Source organism: Mesocricetus auratus, unplaced genomic scaffold (genome assembly GCF_017639785.1).
Source record: "Mesocricetus auratus isolate SY011 unplaced genomic scaffold, BCM_Maur_2.0 Super-Scaffold_100019, whole genome shotgun sequence".
Classification (NCBI taxonomy): Eukaryota; Metazoa; Chordata; class Mammalia; order Rodentia; family Cricetidae; genus Mesocricetus; species Mesocricetus auratus.
This window is the reverse complement of record NW_024429200.1, coordinates 8656430-8673491: the sequence shown is the minus strand read 5'-3', so window position 1 is coordinate 8673491 and position 17062 is coordinate 8656430. Positions and strand designations below refer to the sequence as shown.

Below are 17062 nucleotides of genomic sequence, written 5' to 3'. Positions count from 1 at the left end.
CAGATGAAAAGATAAGGACTAAGACAAGAACCACCACTAACCAGCCATGCTAACCACCACTACATCTACAAAGACCATAAAATGGCTTCCCTTCCCTATCTGTTTTCAACTCATTCTCTCCCTACCCTGCAGAGAAACCATTCGTCTTAGTTACTGTTCTGCTGCTGAGAAACAGCACAACTGAAGCAACTTATAAGAAGCATTTGCTGGGGCTTGCTTACAGTTTGAGAGTGAGTCCACGACCATCACTGCCAGAGGCGTGGCAGAGGGCACAGGCATGGCAGAGAGGCAGCAGCTGAGAGCTCACATCCGATCCTCAAGCTGCAGGCAGGGAAAACCGGAAACCGGAACGCCCGTCCCGGTGACTCGCCTCCTCCTACCTTTCTGAAACAGTCCCACGCCTAGGGACTGAGCCTTCAAACACATGAGCACACGAGGCCACTTTCTCTCAAACCACGGAGCCATCTTAACATCTCACTTCACCTGCTCAAAGCTCATCTGTTACAGCCTACAGTGCCACACGGCCTCACACAGCTGAGAACACTCTTATTCTTTTTCTTGTTCCTTACAGTGCCAAACAAGGATAAAGAAAAACTTACAATTTTTGCACTTAAAAAGAAAATGGTCCTATTTTGAGCAATGGTGGAATATATGTATTCTTACCACTCAGATTTCTTTGTTAAATATAAAAATATCAATGAAAAATCAGCACTTTATTTTTAACCATAAAAACATTATTAACATCTGGATGTACAAGAAGAAGCAACTAATGCAATTTTCTAATCTTGTATCCTAAAATTAGATAGAACTTCTCAGTAACTGCCAGTACCTCAGAGGCTACGATGAAACTCTTAACTTCTGGTTAGGCCGCAGGATGTACTCATTAGAGATTAGAGTTAATGCTGTGGAACCTCCACGTAAATTATCCATTACAGTAATGCAAAAAATACAGATTACGGTACAGGCATCCACAAAGTTTTACATGACCGAAGGAGCTCTAAGACTGTACCTTCTTCACTCAGATGTGAAAATACCAGTCAAAGGAATAAGCAGGACTTGTTGACTTTGAAGTCTCCCTACAGGGCTGTGTCTAAATGAGCCTTAAAGAGCTGTTTAAAAATAACCAGAAGGGCCAGATTCTGGGAGAAAAATACATACAACATATAGATGAATCTGTTTCCCTAAATTGGCTGCTTAGTTTGGGCTGTGCTATTTCCTGCTCAAATTGGTTTCCTGCAATTTGTTAAGGCTGCCAAATACTTAGTGATCTCAGCAATACGCTTAACACAAATCGGCAAATCTTTCCTATTTTTCACAATGACAAGAAATTTACAGAGAAACTTGCACAGTGAAGATAATAATAAGAATGAGCTCATTTGTCTTTTACTTTTTCCTGGATTTATCATTTTCACCAGGTTCCCAGGGGCTAAGGAAACCAATAAACTGCCTCCTGATACCATTTCCTGTCTGAATTCTCATATATTGATCTGGAGACAGTTTCTTAGGGGTGGATAGGGTGGAACAGGAGCAGCCTGACCTCACCACAGGCCAGCAACACTGAAGGACCAAGATGAAGGGGGAAAAGGCCAATAGCCAATCAAACGATGCAAGATGTTAATAAAATGAAGGTAAGTGTCACGACGGCATCCCCTCTGCCCACCTAAGAAAAGAATTAGCTGGTATAAAAGCAAGTCAACGTAGTTTCAATAATGGAGCAAAGAAGCCGAAGCAGAAAGGACACAGTTAAGTCCTTTAGAGCACATTCATTTATTAAAGTGGCGTTGCAATCTGCTGTGTGTCACACAATATATTATTTTGCCCAAACAGCTTTATATGCAAATACTTACTGCAACGAGTCATTGATCTGGTTCAAGGCTTCTCAAAAAAGAGGGGAAACAAAAGTTTCAGAAAAGTTTTATAGGAAAAAAAAGCCTTACATTTGTAGAGTATAAATTGTATTCTCCAAATTACGTGTGTTTGTGTGTATACATATACATATGACAAACCTTAGCTCTTATATTCATAAATCCTATGGTTCTCAGTCCATCAAGAACAATGCTCTACATTCACACATGTGAATAGCCTAGGGCTGGTATGAATAAATCCTAGGAGAAAGAAAGCATTTTAATAAATATTAAAAATTCACATTTAATATATAATTTACTTGACACTGAAAACTGCAGAAAAGCTGGTGACATTTTCATCAATACACTTTGGTAGACTTGAAAAATTACTTCACAACACATCTGAATAATGAATCATAAGAGCTGACTAAAATCCAATGAGGGAAAATTAGAAGAGAACATGAATCTTGAGGTTAGAACTTTTAACATGTTGTTTAAATTTTAAGAATTAACGTTTGCTAATTTACATCATCATGGTCTAATTGTTTTCTTAACATAAAGGCAAGATCACTTCAAAATACCATACTAATGTTAGCTCTCCTTTCGGCTTGGGTTGAAGAAAGAGAAACCACATGATAGCCTTATTAGGTCTTTCTTATCATGGTGTCAGAAGTGATCCCACTGCTCCAAGCATGAGGAGGCAACACCTCCAGTATCTTCTTACTACTGCTTCGAAGCTGTGTCCAAGACTGTTGTAAAGATATTACACCTCCACAGAATGTCCCCAAAGCTTCCATTACTGACAGTCCTAGGATGAGTGATGTGGAAGGGACAGAGTTAGAGTCAAAAGTCACCAGCACAAAGAACCATCTGGCCACAAAGCCTCGGTCACATCATTAACGCACCTGATGAATACCCGGCACTGCTGAGTCCCAGGCTAGAACCAAACAACCCAGCGTCCTGCAGGCTAGAATTAGCCGACACCTGCATCACTCACATGACAGACAAATGCAGTTAGTGATCATGGAATGTGACCAGTGAGAAATACTTTATTATATTTTCTTTTAATTAGTGTTTATGTAATTCTTAATGGTCAAAGGTGAGGAGAACCTACTCTTTAGTGAGAACAAATCTAGTCTGATCACCAGCTCACAAGGCGATATCCTAAGTCTTCACTGCCCAGGATGGTCACAGCTGGGCAGGAACCAAGCTTGTAGTCATGTCAAACCTGGAATGGGAACAGACAGATTCCTCAAGAAAGCCAAGCTTTCACACCATCCATGCCTGACTCTGCAGATCATACATGCCATGGGCACTCAGAAGTCAGCCAGTCTACCCTTAACTACCAAAGTGTCCATTTAAGAAAGCAACCCAAGGGCTAGCAAGATGGCTCAGTAGGTAAAGGTACTTGCCATGAAAGCCTGGTAACTTAAGTTCAATCCCCAGACTCCAAGTGAAGGTGGAAGGAAAGAAATCAATTCCACAGTGTTGTCCTCTGACCTCCACATGTACACTATGACACACGCACGCACACAGAAAAATAAATTTGAAAAAAGCCAACTCCAAAAGGAAAACTCTATGACTCTTCAGCTCACTACAGAGTGAGACAGTACGAGCTTGAAGAGCAAGCACTCAGAAAACAAGGTTCTCTCCTAAGCCCAGCAGAACAGCTAAGGCAACTCCTTCCGTCCTACAAGTTCCTATTCTACAAAGGAAGCAGGAGGTCATGCACACTGTCATAAAACACAGTGGCATTTACTCTGGAGGCACATGGGTAAGTTTAACTCTCAGATCTGTTGCTCACCAGCTGTGTGACTCTGGGCAAAAGAATTAATCACTTTGTGCTTCATCTTCCTTCTGCATTCCATGCATTAGTAACAGCTCCTTGTATGGAGGGTTTTAAGAATAGGGTCAGGTAAGAGATGAAGGGTTTAGCACAACTCCTACCATATAAAATATCATCTCTTATTTCATCGTCTACCTTAACAAAGTAGAAACAATCCAATTTTAGAACAATATTTTAAAATATTCATAAATCAGAGTTTATTCCTAAACCCAAATATTTAACATTTCAACATCTTCTAGGGTTTTTCTTTTTACTGTCTGCCTCCAGTCTTCTTGATTTAAGTTATATCTGCACAAAATCTAATCTCTTTGAAACAACTCAAAAAATGTTATTATTTGTAATGTAGGCATTCAGTAAATGTTGCCTAAATTTATAAAATTGGATCCCAGAATGATCAGAAGTAGTTACTTCCAAAATATTTAACAGAATTTTTCCTAATTTAAAAGTTAGTTTTAAGCATATCCTGAGAAGCAGGGAACTTCCCGAGAGTGGACAAAGACAGAGGCCCATGAGTGTATCACAGTGGGTAAGCAGAGCACGGGTGGGGGAGATAAAGGATGAAATAATAATACTGAAAAGGTAGACAGAAGCTGTCATGGTGCATCTCAGAGACCACAGGAAATGGTTCCAATCACGTCAAAACCCACCCCATGGAGAAACCACCTGAGCCACAACAGAGACTGATCCACGTTTTTCATGAAAATACCAAGGCCGCTATGTAACCAGCATGATGCAGGGGTCTGTGCAGGGACAGTAAGAGATGCAGTTAACTGGGCAGCAGCAATAGAGGTGGGCCCGAAAGGATACATTCAAGTGCATTTTAGACATACCGTTGACAAGATCAGCCACTGGCTGGATGTAAACAGTAAGGAAAGCAGAAAACAAAAATGCAGCTCCATTTGAGGGTTTGATTATCTACTCTTTCCTGGAAAAGATAGGGCAAAGCAGCAGGTCTGTGGAAGAATAAATGGTGTTTATGGCTGTGTTAAGTTGGCTATGTGCTTGCCTTTCATTTGTGTTAATCAACCATGAGAACTGCTCAACATGCCTCCTAAAAACAAGAAGCTTTGAGAAGACAAAAACTGCTCCTGATGAAGCTTGCTATCAGAAGCTCAAGTTATATTTGCTAATATAATGATCAGCCTGAGGGTCACAAGTGCCCCCCCAGAAAGTGGCCAAGTGCCCAACAGCTCATCTTCCTCTCTTTTACATCCTGCAGCCAAATGAGCCCCTTTCAAAATCTCTTGGTCCAAAAGTAATCACGCCCATATTGTTCTTCTTGTCACTTCACAATCAACATGTCCAGTCATCATTTGGGCATCATCAAGACAGAGCAGGAAAGGACTAGGGACGCAACCCAGCGGCAGAGCACTTGCCTAGCAAACATAAGCGGGGCTGTCTCCAGAAGAGAACAGAGACAAGTGCTGGACATACAGGAGGTTCTTACTAACTACTGTTGGGTGAACACATGGGTAGAGCTACAGGAAGCTCAGGGAAGAGGAAAAGCTCCTTAGCTCGTTCTCATCCAAGAAGACCCACCTACAGATGACCCCTACAATTTCTCTATGGATTCCATTAAGAGTATGTTCACAATAACTAGGTCACACTATAACAAACTACATCTTTTGTAGAAGCTTGAAAAATTACTATAAAAACATTTGAGGTATTTAATAATTTAGAAGCGATAAATCAGTATTTTCTCATTTCAGGTGCTCTTCCCCGCCCCAGGAGTTTTCTTTAAAAAATAAAAATATAAAAGTATTTACTGAATACTTCCTCCTTAATCTTCAATATTCCTACTATCAAACCATTGAACACAAAAGGTGTGAAATAGCATTCTGAAGCTTAGAGGATTGGATGAGAAAAACAAAAGTTCACAGGTGCATTTAAGAGCAGAGCCAAGTATCTTAAAAGGCACTCTAGATACTGATTTCTAACCCTATAAAACTGAACATCCCAACACCAGAAGACAAAGAGCAATTGAGCTTGACTACTGAGTCACTTTCCCTACTTAGGGTTTCTTAAAAGGAGAACTCCTAAAATAAGAATGCCACCATACCTGAAGCACCATAAACACTGGAATACCGCTGAGACTTAGAGCCAGACGAAGAAGACTCCTTCATCCGGTCAATCACATTTTCTGAAAGCTGCAAAAGGAACATCAGAATGAAGTGATGAGACAAAAACAAAAGACAATGCAGTAACGTCCAAGCAATCCCACATCTGCATCATTCTTTGTAACCAATGGCCTACTCAATTAGACTCGCACAAACAGCTGTAACACTACGCAAGCAAAAACAGCATTAAAATTCCAAGCCACACTCACAGCAGTAACTCCTTTATTTCTTCTAGTGCACCACTAAGCACTTACTGCTAGTAACATTACTTGATTTGTGTGATGCACTAAGTTATAATCCTGGAGAAAGTGTCAACCACCAAAACTCCTTCAGTATTTGCTCAGTATATAGCTAGTGAATACATGTGTGTGTGTGTGTGTGTGTGTGTGTGTGTGTGTGTGTGTGTAACAGACCTCAACTCACTCCTTCCTTCCCTCTCTCTCTCACCTCCATTCTTTCCTATCTTCCTCTCTCTTGTTCAAGGCTAAGAACACACAATTGCTTTCAACAGCTTTGATTAGGCAAGACTCTGTGCCAAGAATAGGCTAGACTTAGAGGATTCATAGCCATCAAGCTGCTAAGAGACGTGGAACAATGAGACAAGTCATTTAAGTATGCCATGAAGGGAGCTACCTGACTCCACTGCCAGCCTCTAATGGTAGTCTACAGAAACATAGTGGCCAGTGCATCCGGAAAGGCTGTAGGGATGGGGCCCAGGGAGAAAAGACCCATGGGGGAAGATGAACAGAACTCAGGAAGAGAAAGTGACAAAGCAAAGAAACCACATGAGTGTGGATGAGGAATGGGGTTACCAACACCAGACCTCCAAGTGGAGAAATCAAGTAGGTTGCTGGCAATGGGCCAAAGGCTCTGGGGACCACTCCAGCCTGCAGAGTTGAGTCGCCAGCCCAAGGTCACTACTGCCTTGTCCTGTTTGTCTTTTCTTAATAGTACTTATCAGTATCTGACACTTCTTGCTTCCTCTCTGCCTTTCCCACTACAAACAAAGATGGCAAAAGAGCAAAGGTTTTGATGTCCCCAGTCAATAACCCTGAAAAAAAAAAAAAAACAATGGTTAAACAGCCAATGACCACTATAAGTGAATGAATGAGTATATTGAAAGAGGATATACAGAAAAAGGTGGATATTTCAGATTTTAAAACTTTTCGTAAACACAGTTGGAGCTTAGCAAACTAAGTTTCAGGGGGCAAGAGGCACTGAGTATTTTAGCAGGGTAATAACATAATCAGATTCACATTGCAGAGCGATCACTCTGGCTACAGTGTAGACAACAGACTGAAGAGGAGAAAGACAGAAGGAGGACCCTGGAGGAGACTAAAGGACCACTAGAGAAGCTATTAAGCATATGTCCACACAAAGCCTCGCACAGAATGTGCACAGAGGCATTATTCATAATAGCAAGAGTGGAAACAAACAAGTGGCTATTTACTGGTGCACAGACAAACAAAGCATTATATATCCACAGAACGGGATACACGTCAGTAATAAGGAGGAGTGACGTTCCATAAAAGCTACAACATGTACAAACCCAAAAACCACAAATGGAAATGGAAATGACCCAACACCAAAAATGCATACTACAGGATTACTTTTTTGTTCTGAGATAGGTGTCTCACTGTGCAGCCCAGATTAGCCTCAAACCTCCTGCATCCACCTCCCAAGTGCTGGGATTACAGCAGTAGGTCACCACATTTGGCCGTGTTTAGTCTATTCATCTGAAACATCCAGAAAGGGCAATTCTGTAAACAGAGCATCAATAAACCAAGTTACCTAGGGCAGAGTTGGGAGTAAGGATTCAAGCCTTATGCAGATTATGAAAATGTCCTTAAAAGGTCACTGTATAACATAACGGTCATTTTAAAAGCTACTGAACTGTCTAGTTAATGCAAGTACCTATGGAGGCATGTAAATTATTCCACAACCAAGTTGTGGGGAGGGGTGCTATTTTGTTAATACAATAGTTAATGCATTCAAAAGATATTTAGAGCCTTGAATGGTAGCACAAGTCTGTAATCCCAGCACCATGGAGGCAGAAAAAGGAGGAACAAGAGTTCAAGGCCAGTCTGGTGTGTATCAAAAGTAATACATGTCTACAAGGCATTTAGGACTCAAAGTTGCCAACATGGGCTTAGTGCTTGTTTCATTTCATCTCTACCCAAGGGCTGTACTCATCCAATCCTCAATAAGCCTGCATGGTGAATACTTATATTACCTCTATTATATAAGTGAGGAAATAAAGAGTGCCAGACAAATACCAGGTCCCAGATCACAGTCTCACAGCAGTGAAGCTGGGGTTCCAACTCAAGTCCAAGTCTCAATCAAGGTCAACCTCAAATATCCCTCTTAGGTACCACACTCAGCATCTGCTAAGACAAGGAAGTAAAACAGAGGTCAATGAGGACCCTGGGGCTTCTGACTGCAGTAACAGAGAGACGCCCTCGATGCTCAGGCCCTCCTAACTTCCACCTCCTCAGCTCTGTCCATCTGCCTTTACTCCCAGTCTAACTACAGAAGCATTCTGGTAAAAGGCACCAGTGGTAATCTTTACACTCGCTGTCATATAAACTCGTATATATTTGTAACACACCTTATTTATATGGCTTCCTTGTAGCACCAGCACCATCACCCCAGCACCTAACACTCCCCACCCCCGGCCCCATCAGGAATCTAGTGCCTTTCTGATGTCTCACTACACTACTCTTCGGAGAGCTCTATCTAGCCAAGCCTCATGTTCTCCCAGGCTTCCCCTGCTGCCTGGCCTCAGGGGCACAGGACTCCCACCCTGTTCTTGGCCTTAACTTGCTATCATTCCATGTGCTCTTGGTATTCTCAGCCAATCTCTTAGATTTTCCCGCCTCAGTCTCCCTAGTGCAGGGCTGACAGACATCTGCCGCCACACCCAGCCACACCTTCCTGAACTGCTGTTGATGAATTCATGACTTCTAAACCCTGAAAACCAGGACTAAACACACTTAACTTCTTATTAAACAGCTGCCTCAGACAGACAGAAATACCTCATACCCAACGTGTCGAAAATTGAACTTGAGCCTGTCCAACTGTCTTCCTCCCAATTTCCTTTTACCTAGTTAATGCCTGTTACACCTCCATTCAGAATCCCAAGTCAGAAAAAGGGCTGTTTTTAACATTTACCTCAACTTATTTTCTTAGCCCTAACCCCAAAACACCAACTGAATTGTTATTTCTTCCCTCATCTCACTTCTCACTTGGTGATAGCTAATTCTCCAACCTCAATTTCTGGTTCCTCCCTTTATACTTCACACCCACTGGTCCCCCACCGTAGGTAGCTGTTTTGTTATCTCTGCCACCGGTGCCTTCCCTCCAGACCCCTTAAGATGAAGTCAATATCCAAAGCAATCACACATCAAACTAACTCTGCATTCTATTCCAACAGTCTACACAGCTGTGGTTCCGCACGCCCACTCCATCTGCTACAAACTCTGCCTTCCCATGGTACTGAGCTCCCATATATCCCTGAGTCATTCGTCAACAAATACGCCATACACTAAGCATAAACTGAGTCCCTCGAATACTTGTGTGAACTGTCTTCTTAGCAGCTACTTCTGTCTCAGGGCCCAAATTAAAGTGGAAGTGAGACAGGAAAGGAAAAACAGCTCAAGAACTGTGCTCTTTAGAGAAAAGAGCATGACTCCTTTCTTAGGACCAGTCAAACTAAAGTGTAGCAAGAGGTTTGTATGCTGAGACACCAGGCACAGACTCATCTTTTCTTTCTTGTTGCTTTATTTTTGCTTTGTGATTCTAGGGGTTGAGCCCTGGGCCTCCAGCCCTGCCTACTCTGAGCTACATCCCCAGCAACCCTAGCTACAGTTGCTTTATTACACTGTTCATCTGCTTGTTTTCTTTGCTTTTATTTTTTTAAAGAGTCTAAGCCCAGGTTAGCCCCAAACTCCCCATGTAGCTCAGAATCTAGAACTGATCCTTCCGCCTGCACTTCCCATGTACTGGAAGACAGGCCAGGGTCCCGTCTGGCTTCATGTTTCCCAACACCAGCTGCTGGGCAAACTTGAAATTTATCTACAAAGTTGAAGAGGTTTTGTTAGCACTGACTCCAATCCTCTTCATTCCCAGATGACCCTGAGTAATGCCCAGTTACAGGGAACACTGAGACCAGTAAGTAGCAGCTGCTCCAGTCACGTGCTCTTTCAACAGTATTACCCCCCATCAATCTCCCCGCATACGATAAAAGCACCCCATTTCCTCTTAAGAAATGACCTTCATTTCTGAAGCTCAGAGCTATTTTAAGTGATATATATTATATAAATGACATTACATTAAATGATATAATACATTTAATTCCTATATACCATATATTTCATAACAATGTATTAGTGTTACAATATATTCTACATAATTCTACACAGCTGGGGCCAGAGCTTGACAGTAGAACACAAAGCCCTAGGTTTGATTCTCACAAACTAAAGATAAAAAATAAATCACTACATATTACTATCACAATAAATACTACAAAGTACAATATACTGTACTATACATCCAAAATAGCATATTATAAAGAGTTTATAAAGTTCATCAGCTTATGCATGCAATTTATACATGCAGTAACTTTTATACTTTAATTTACATTTCTTTATTTTGACCCCAAAAATCAAAGAACTGCAACATTAAAATTACATAAAACAATAACTGGTCAGACATATTAGCTATAACTCAAGTCTCAGCATCCACTTCCCTTCGAAATGTATACTGACTACTTTCTACAGCAACCATGAAAGTCCTTTTAATCCCTAAAGCTTCCTCAAAAGGTCGCCCTTCAAACAGAAAGAGCTGACTCAGGAAAATACACCTGGCTTCCTCTGTCTGGGAAGTCAAAGTTTTGCCCACTGGTTATATGGAGATTGTAGTATAAACTCTGGTAGAGTGGTTATTCATAGAGCTATAGCCACAGGTTTTTTTGTTTTGTTTTGTTTTTTTGTCTCTTCCAGTTTATTCTCACCACCTGGGCCTACATGGAGCGCTTCTCCACATGGGGTTGAAGATGAAGTCTGCAGTTCTTACCAGCAGCTGTCCTAGGAGGAGTGTTGTGGGGGGCATAGAAGTAGAACATGTCTTTCAATACAGCAATAAATATTTGTTAACCTTTTGTTGCTTTTGTGGTTTCTCTGATGACTCCATATGGCTACTTAATGTCACTTTCACACCAACCAAAACATTCCTCATGTAGGCTCTGGTCACATGTAGTCAAGCACGTCATCCAAAGAATCCATGGTATGCATACTGCAGGACTGGCTGATCCAGAGTCACCCCGTTCTCCACAGCTGAACTCAGGCCTTTGAGGAGCACTGGTATAACGGCGGCCAAGGCTGCAATCCTGCTGAACTTGGGCACCATTACCTGTCCCCAGCTATCTGGATACAGCAGCCATGCTGTACAGTGTGAGGTAAGCTCAGGTTTCCCCTGATCTCTCGCAACAGGCACTCATTTGGGAGGCAGCAAACAAGATTGAAAGATGCTGGCCGAGGTCATACACACAGCCCCTAGCTGTAAAACAGCTCAGCTCTTCTCTGTGATGAAAACTGGCCCAAAGTTGGGCAGTCAAAGGTACAGCCTAAGCTTCAGGAAGAGCTGGACAAGCAGCCCAAGAGGAAACTCCCCAGGAACACATGTGTCCTTAAAGAGGGCACTTCCACTAGACGAGCCTTTTCCCACAGGCTGACCTTTATCTGCTCCAGCTGCCTTGGGAATCTCCATCCAGACAAACGCCAAATGTGAAGTAACACCCCTCACACACACACTGATGTTACACGCAGAGACCCCTGGACTTTGGAGTCCATGGATTAATTCAATGTACACAAAACTGTGTGCTCACTGTATTGTTGAGGCAGAGTCCATACCTTACAAAATTCACAGAAAGAACCACAAATACAATAAGGGTGATCGGGACAAGGAGGCCTGTTGGCAGAATCGGCTGCCCTTGCCTTCCTACCCTGTTCAAAGAGTAGGTCACACCATGGGCTCCAGAGCAGGCTGTGTCATCTAACCCTCCCACGTAATCTCTTCCCAACCACTGTTTGGTCTTATCCAAACACAAACACACCACCCACCAATCCAGAACGCAGTATTTTTCCCAGACACAAGAGGCTGAGTAAGAACAAAGAGAAAGTCTTCAGCTCTCAGAGGGGGAAACTTGATACCTTTGAGATAGGAAAGGCCAGAACCACCTGACACAGAACAAATTCAAAACCGAAGCCCTAACAGCTTTTATTCAGACGTTTCTTATCAAATGGATTTAAAGAACACATGCAATTTTCTCTCTTGGTAAGAACAGGTCATTGTCTGTGAACACTGGTTCCCCACTACCTTTTTAAGGCACACACACCCAAATTGTCAGTTCTCCCATATACAGAAGAAAATGGGGTGGCGTGAAACACACACAGTCTCATTTCTGTAAACCGTGTCATTTTCAGTCTATATTTAGCTTGTGTTCCCAGTTCTAGAAAGCTCAAGATGGCCCAAGACATTCAGAGAACCTAAAGTTGAAAGTAAATTGCTCCCACAGTCCCTGTGGCTAACACTCTGTGCAGAACCTCTACAGCACTCCACATCAGCAGTCTCTCAGCTGCCAACATCTCCCAAGCACGTGGCGTGGTTCAGAGGTATGCATGGCGCTGTCTCCTATGAATGTCAGCTTGCAGCTTCAAGGCCAGAAACCACGAGAAGTAGTAGAACTTTGAAAGTGATACTCACTGAAGCTGGCATTTGCTCTGACAGAGCTAACTCACAGCTCTGATGTTTCAGATACATTCGTGAAAGAGAGGGTCCTCAGCAGGCAGAACAGGTGGACACAAAAACCCTATTACGCACATGTGAGTAATAAACATACTGTTTTTCTATCGTTGGAAAATTTATTTGAGATTTGAAGAGAGTAATCCTTCATCCAGCCCATACGAGTAGTTTCATATGCAAAACCGAAACCAGATATAAGAATACAGGTTATTCTGACCTGATCAAGGTAGAGCTCTTGAACCCCAGACTTATGGCTGAGAGACAAGCATGGGACTGATCCAGATCCCCTGAATGTGGGTGTCAGTGAGGAGGCCTCGGCAATCTATGGGGCCTCGGGTAGTAGATCAGTATTTATCCCTGGCGTACAAATGGACTTTGGGTGTCCATCCCACATTGAGGGATGCTTTCTCAGCCAGGACACATGGGGGAGGGCCTAGGTCCTGCCCTGGATGAAATGACAGACTCAGGAGGTCCCCCATGGAGGGCCTCACTCTCCCTGGGGAGCAGAGTGGGGATTAAGTAGAGGGGGCGGAAAGAATACAGGCTATTTTACAGATGGCAGAAAAATACTAGCAACTGCTCCGAATAAGGAAAAAAGCAGGACCATATATATAATACCATGAAAAGTAGCACCAACCAGTGAGAATAAACTGGAAACTTGACATTGTAAGTAGGTCCTTTAAGTGCAAGCTATAAGCACCCCAGCAAGAAAAATATGGACACTCATGATCTATTATTAAACTCAGTCTACTTAGTGAGTTTTCTGTTGCTCACGAAATGCTACTCTTTCTGCATTAGGATAACTGAAGATAAACGGAACAGAACACAAACTTGTTTCCCAGCTGTGGGTATTCTATTATTGGTATAGTCTTATTCTTCCTAACTGATGATCCTAAACATTATAAAATTGATCAAAATTTGAAAAGCTTTCTTCAGTAAAGTTTCATTAACCTGTGAAATCCAGCACTGGAGTCTGGGCCTCATCTATCCATGTTTTGACGATGCCTAAAGACGAAGGCTTGCTCACAGGCTGAGAACACTACTCACACCTGGAAAGCAAACAAGGGGACTGGTCAAACCCAAGAAAAACATCAAGAGCGCTAGAAGAGATTTACAAGGCTCACACGGGGAATGGACAATCTCAGAATCCTCTCTCCCGAGGGCACAGCATGCTCTCCTGTTCAGTTTTGTTGTGGTCTCACAGGTTTAACCTTCAGCTCTCCTGAGGAATTCCAAGCTACCTCTGCAAGCGTAAACACTGACAAGCACTAGACAGAGGGCCAGGTACACATACCAGATAGGGAAGTGCAATCAGAAGTGACTTGTCCCATTTGGTAAATCACACTAAATCCTACAGAGCAAAGATCTGAACCCAGGTGTGTTTGATTCCAGCGCACTTCCAAAGAACTCTAGAACTTTGAATGCGAAAGGAACCGTATCATAATAATGGCCTTTCTATTTATAAATCTACAAAGCAGGCTGGGAATATAGCTCAATGGTAGAGCACTTGTCTAGCACATGTGAGGATCTAAATTCAATTCCCAGCACTGCAAAATAGTAATAATAATAATAAACTAAAAGTCTACAATTCATCAGGAGTTTTACACACCTTATCCTCCTACCCTATCCAAAGGAAGTGATAACATTTGGACTTATGGATAAGGATGTGTCAACAGAGAAGTGACTTGTCCAGAGCCACAGACCAAACATGTGAGCTTAATTCCAAGTTGGCTTTCTCCTGTGCATGACCTCAATGAATCCAAAATGACCTCCAAGTCTTCACAGTTCAACAGCTTACTTGTTTTGAAAGAAACTGGAATAGGGCCGGGCGTTGGTGGCACCTGCCTTTAATCCCAGCACTCAGGAGGCAGAGGCAGGCGGATCTCTGAGAGTTCAAGGCCAGCCTGGTCTACAGAGCAAGTTCCAGGACAGTCTCCAAAACAATACAGAGAAACCCTGTCTCCAAAAAAAGGAAGGAAGGAAGGAAGGAAGGAAGGAAGGAAGGAAGGAAGGAAGGAAGGAAGGAAGGAAGGAAGGAAGGAAGGAAGGAAGGGGAATAGGCTACATTTCTTCCTAAAAAACTGACAATGGCAAGAAGCTCATTTGACTTCAGAGCTGAAAAAGATACAGATCTGGAAGATGTACTCGGCTCCACCAGTCTGAAGAGGAGAAAACCAACGAAGCCCAGGAGATTACAGGTCATCCTTGAAAAAGACAGGAAGCAAAGAAACCTAGCCAAGGCCATTCGAAGTAGAGTGGCATACAACACCTGTGAAATAAGGCTGCCTACGCCTGGACTGTAACAACAGAGATACAATGTATCTATGACAAAGGAGCTGACCTCAAGTTGTGTGGCAGCAGGGATTTTAAAAGAAAAAAAAAAACTCACAAAATGTCTTTAAAAACAATCTCACCACTTGAGTCTAACGCCTATTCCCTACTGTCCTGCCCATCACTCCACATTTGATAAAATCCATCGCTATGCTGTGGCCAAATTCTCTTTCAATTTGATTTGTGTCACTGCTGTGTCTGCACTTGAGGACATGTGCTTATGCATTTTTCTAACCAAAATCTTCTCACCTGAAACATTCTTTTTTCTTAAGTTTTCACTTTCTAGTATGGAACATTCAAAGCCAAGAGACAACTCACTTTTTTCTTCCATCTCTATATAAAACTCATGTTTGTAATAATTCTTATCTTACTACAAAAAGTAACAACTGAACCACAGTACAGTAAATAATGCAGTCTTGTAGTTTTATCACTGATTAATACAGTGAGAATTGCTGATTACAAACCAAAAACTCAGTTCAACAGTTTCGAGTTTCTATCAGGAAAACTTTAATAAGCTCTTTTCAAACTAACAAGTTTCAGAGTAAAAAGTTTTTAAACACTTGAAATGTTTTTAAAGTTTTATTTCCTTGTAACAAAAAAAAAGACGATGTTACATATTTAACCGACTAATAGTAGCTGTGTAGAAACAGTAGACAGAAAGTGTAAGGTGCTCTAAAACCTGGAGCCATAGTGCTTTATTTACTAGGTACAGGTGTACTTCTCAAACCAAGACGCTCCAAAGTCAGGTGCAGAGTGTTTATGAAGTTAGTGCCGGTATCCTGACACCCTAGAGAAAACACAAGCTTTCAGTTCGTGCAGCAAGTCCACGCAGAGGGTACTCTAAAAGGTCGCTACAACATATCCCTCAGAACTGACTGTCTTGGTTCTACCAACCTTGAAGAACTGCAAACTGACCTCTGCCCCAATCAAGCTGGCAGACAGTATGCCTGTAGTAACTGGGCCTGGTTCAAAACTTGGGCCAACTAACCGCGGGGGAGGCGCCTGGGAAAACGGCATTATCAGGTGGAAGGAAGAGGAGCCAGAAGTCAGCCAGCAGGGCCAGGAATGGCTTGAGTGCAAGTGTATGCGTGTGCTGGGGTATAGAAAAGGGGCCCTGAACGGCAGAAGCAAGTAAGGGTCATCCTTAAAACGCCAGTTCGCCCCGAGAGGGACATGTGAGTGGACAAGCACGGTTCGAGTCCTGAGCAGGGGGCGCGGTGAGGCAAGCGTGTCACTGACGTCCTGTAACTAGCGAGCAGGGACGATATGGTGACCCGGCACCCCCATCCGTCCCAGCACAGTGCCTGGCGGCTGGCACGCAGCCGACTCTCTCTGAATGAACGTCCCGAGTCTTGAAACCACAGGCTTCTTCCCGGACACCCAGACTTGCAGCGGGACAACAGCGCAAGCCGAGTGCGGAGGGAGCGGGTGCAGCGATCCCAGGCACGTGTCAGCGTCGGGGTCCGAGTTCAGGGGCTGCCCTCCGCCCGCCCACGGCACTCACCCGGATGCCCTTCACCACCGTGATGTTCTCGTTCTCGTCGGCCTCGAAGGTGACCCGGCGGGTGCTGGCGGTCCCGCCCATGGCTCCTGCTTCTGTCCCCGCGGAGCCCGAGCTTGGACCCACGAGCGCGTCAGGACCCACGCGCACACCTGCGCGTGAGAGCCCCGGGAACGTTTCCCCTGCCCGGCGGGAGCAAGGCCACGACCCCAAGGAGCAAGGAGAAGGCGCCGGTCCCAAAAGCCCGCCCCCTCCGGTCACGTGCCAGGAGTGGGACGCCTGGGGTTGGCCCGAGAGGCAAGCCGCCCGCCTCTTATCGGAAGGTGCTCCGGGATTGGTGGACCCGGACCCGGATGCTATGGCAACAGGTCGGTGCTTAACAAAGCTTCCGGAGCCTCTGAGTGTAGTGGGAGCTGTAGTCTTTTCTGGCTCCAGAGCTTGCAAGGGGTGTAGAGCATTCTGGGAGTTGTAGTCTTGATGGCCCTTGATGTCTCTTAACTGGTCTACTTTCAAAGTTTGTTCACCCAGTCAGCTTGATTCGCAATTTACTCTAGAAACTTTGGTCAGTTAAGTAGGCAGTGGTTCTCCACTCAACTGCAAGCTAGATGTGGGAGATGCACTC

At 43.6% G+C, this 17062-nt stretch overlaps 1 protein-coding gene across 2 annotated transcripts in view; it reads right to left on the bottom strand.

The window, feature by feature from the left end:
• Chchd3 (coiled-coil-helix-coiled-coil-helix domain containing 3) overlaps positions 1-16693 on the bottom strand; it is a 264717-nt gene extending 248024 nt beyond the window's left edge. Inside the window, exons 1-2 of one of the 2 annotated variants that reach the window (XM_021234265.2) lie at positions 16444-16693; positions 5750-5837 (exon numbers count right to left, since the gene is read on the bottom strand). In XM_021234265.2, the coding sequence (XP_021089924.1) occupies positions 5750-5837; positions 16444-16524 (169 nt within the window). In that variant the 5' untranslated portion in view covers positions 16525-16693. The remainder of the gene's footprint in view (positions 1-5749; positions 5838-16443) is intronic. The other variant, XM_005082384.4, reaches the window with a different exon arrangement.
• Positions 16694-17062: the final 369 nt, after the last annotated feature.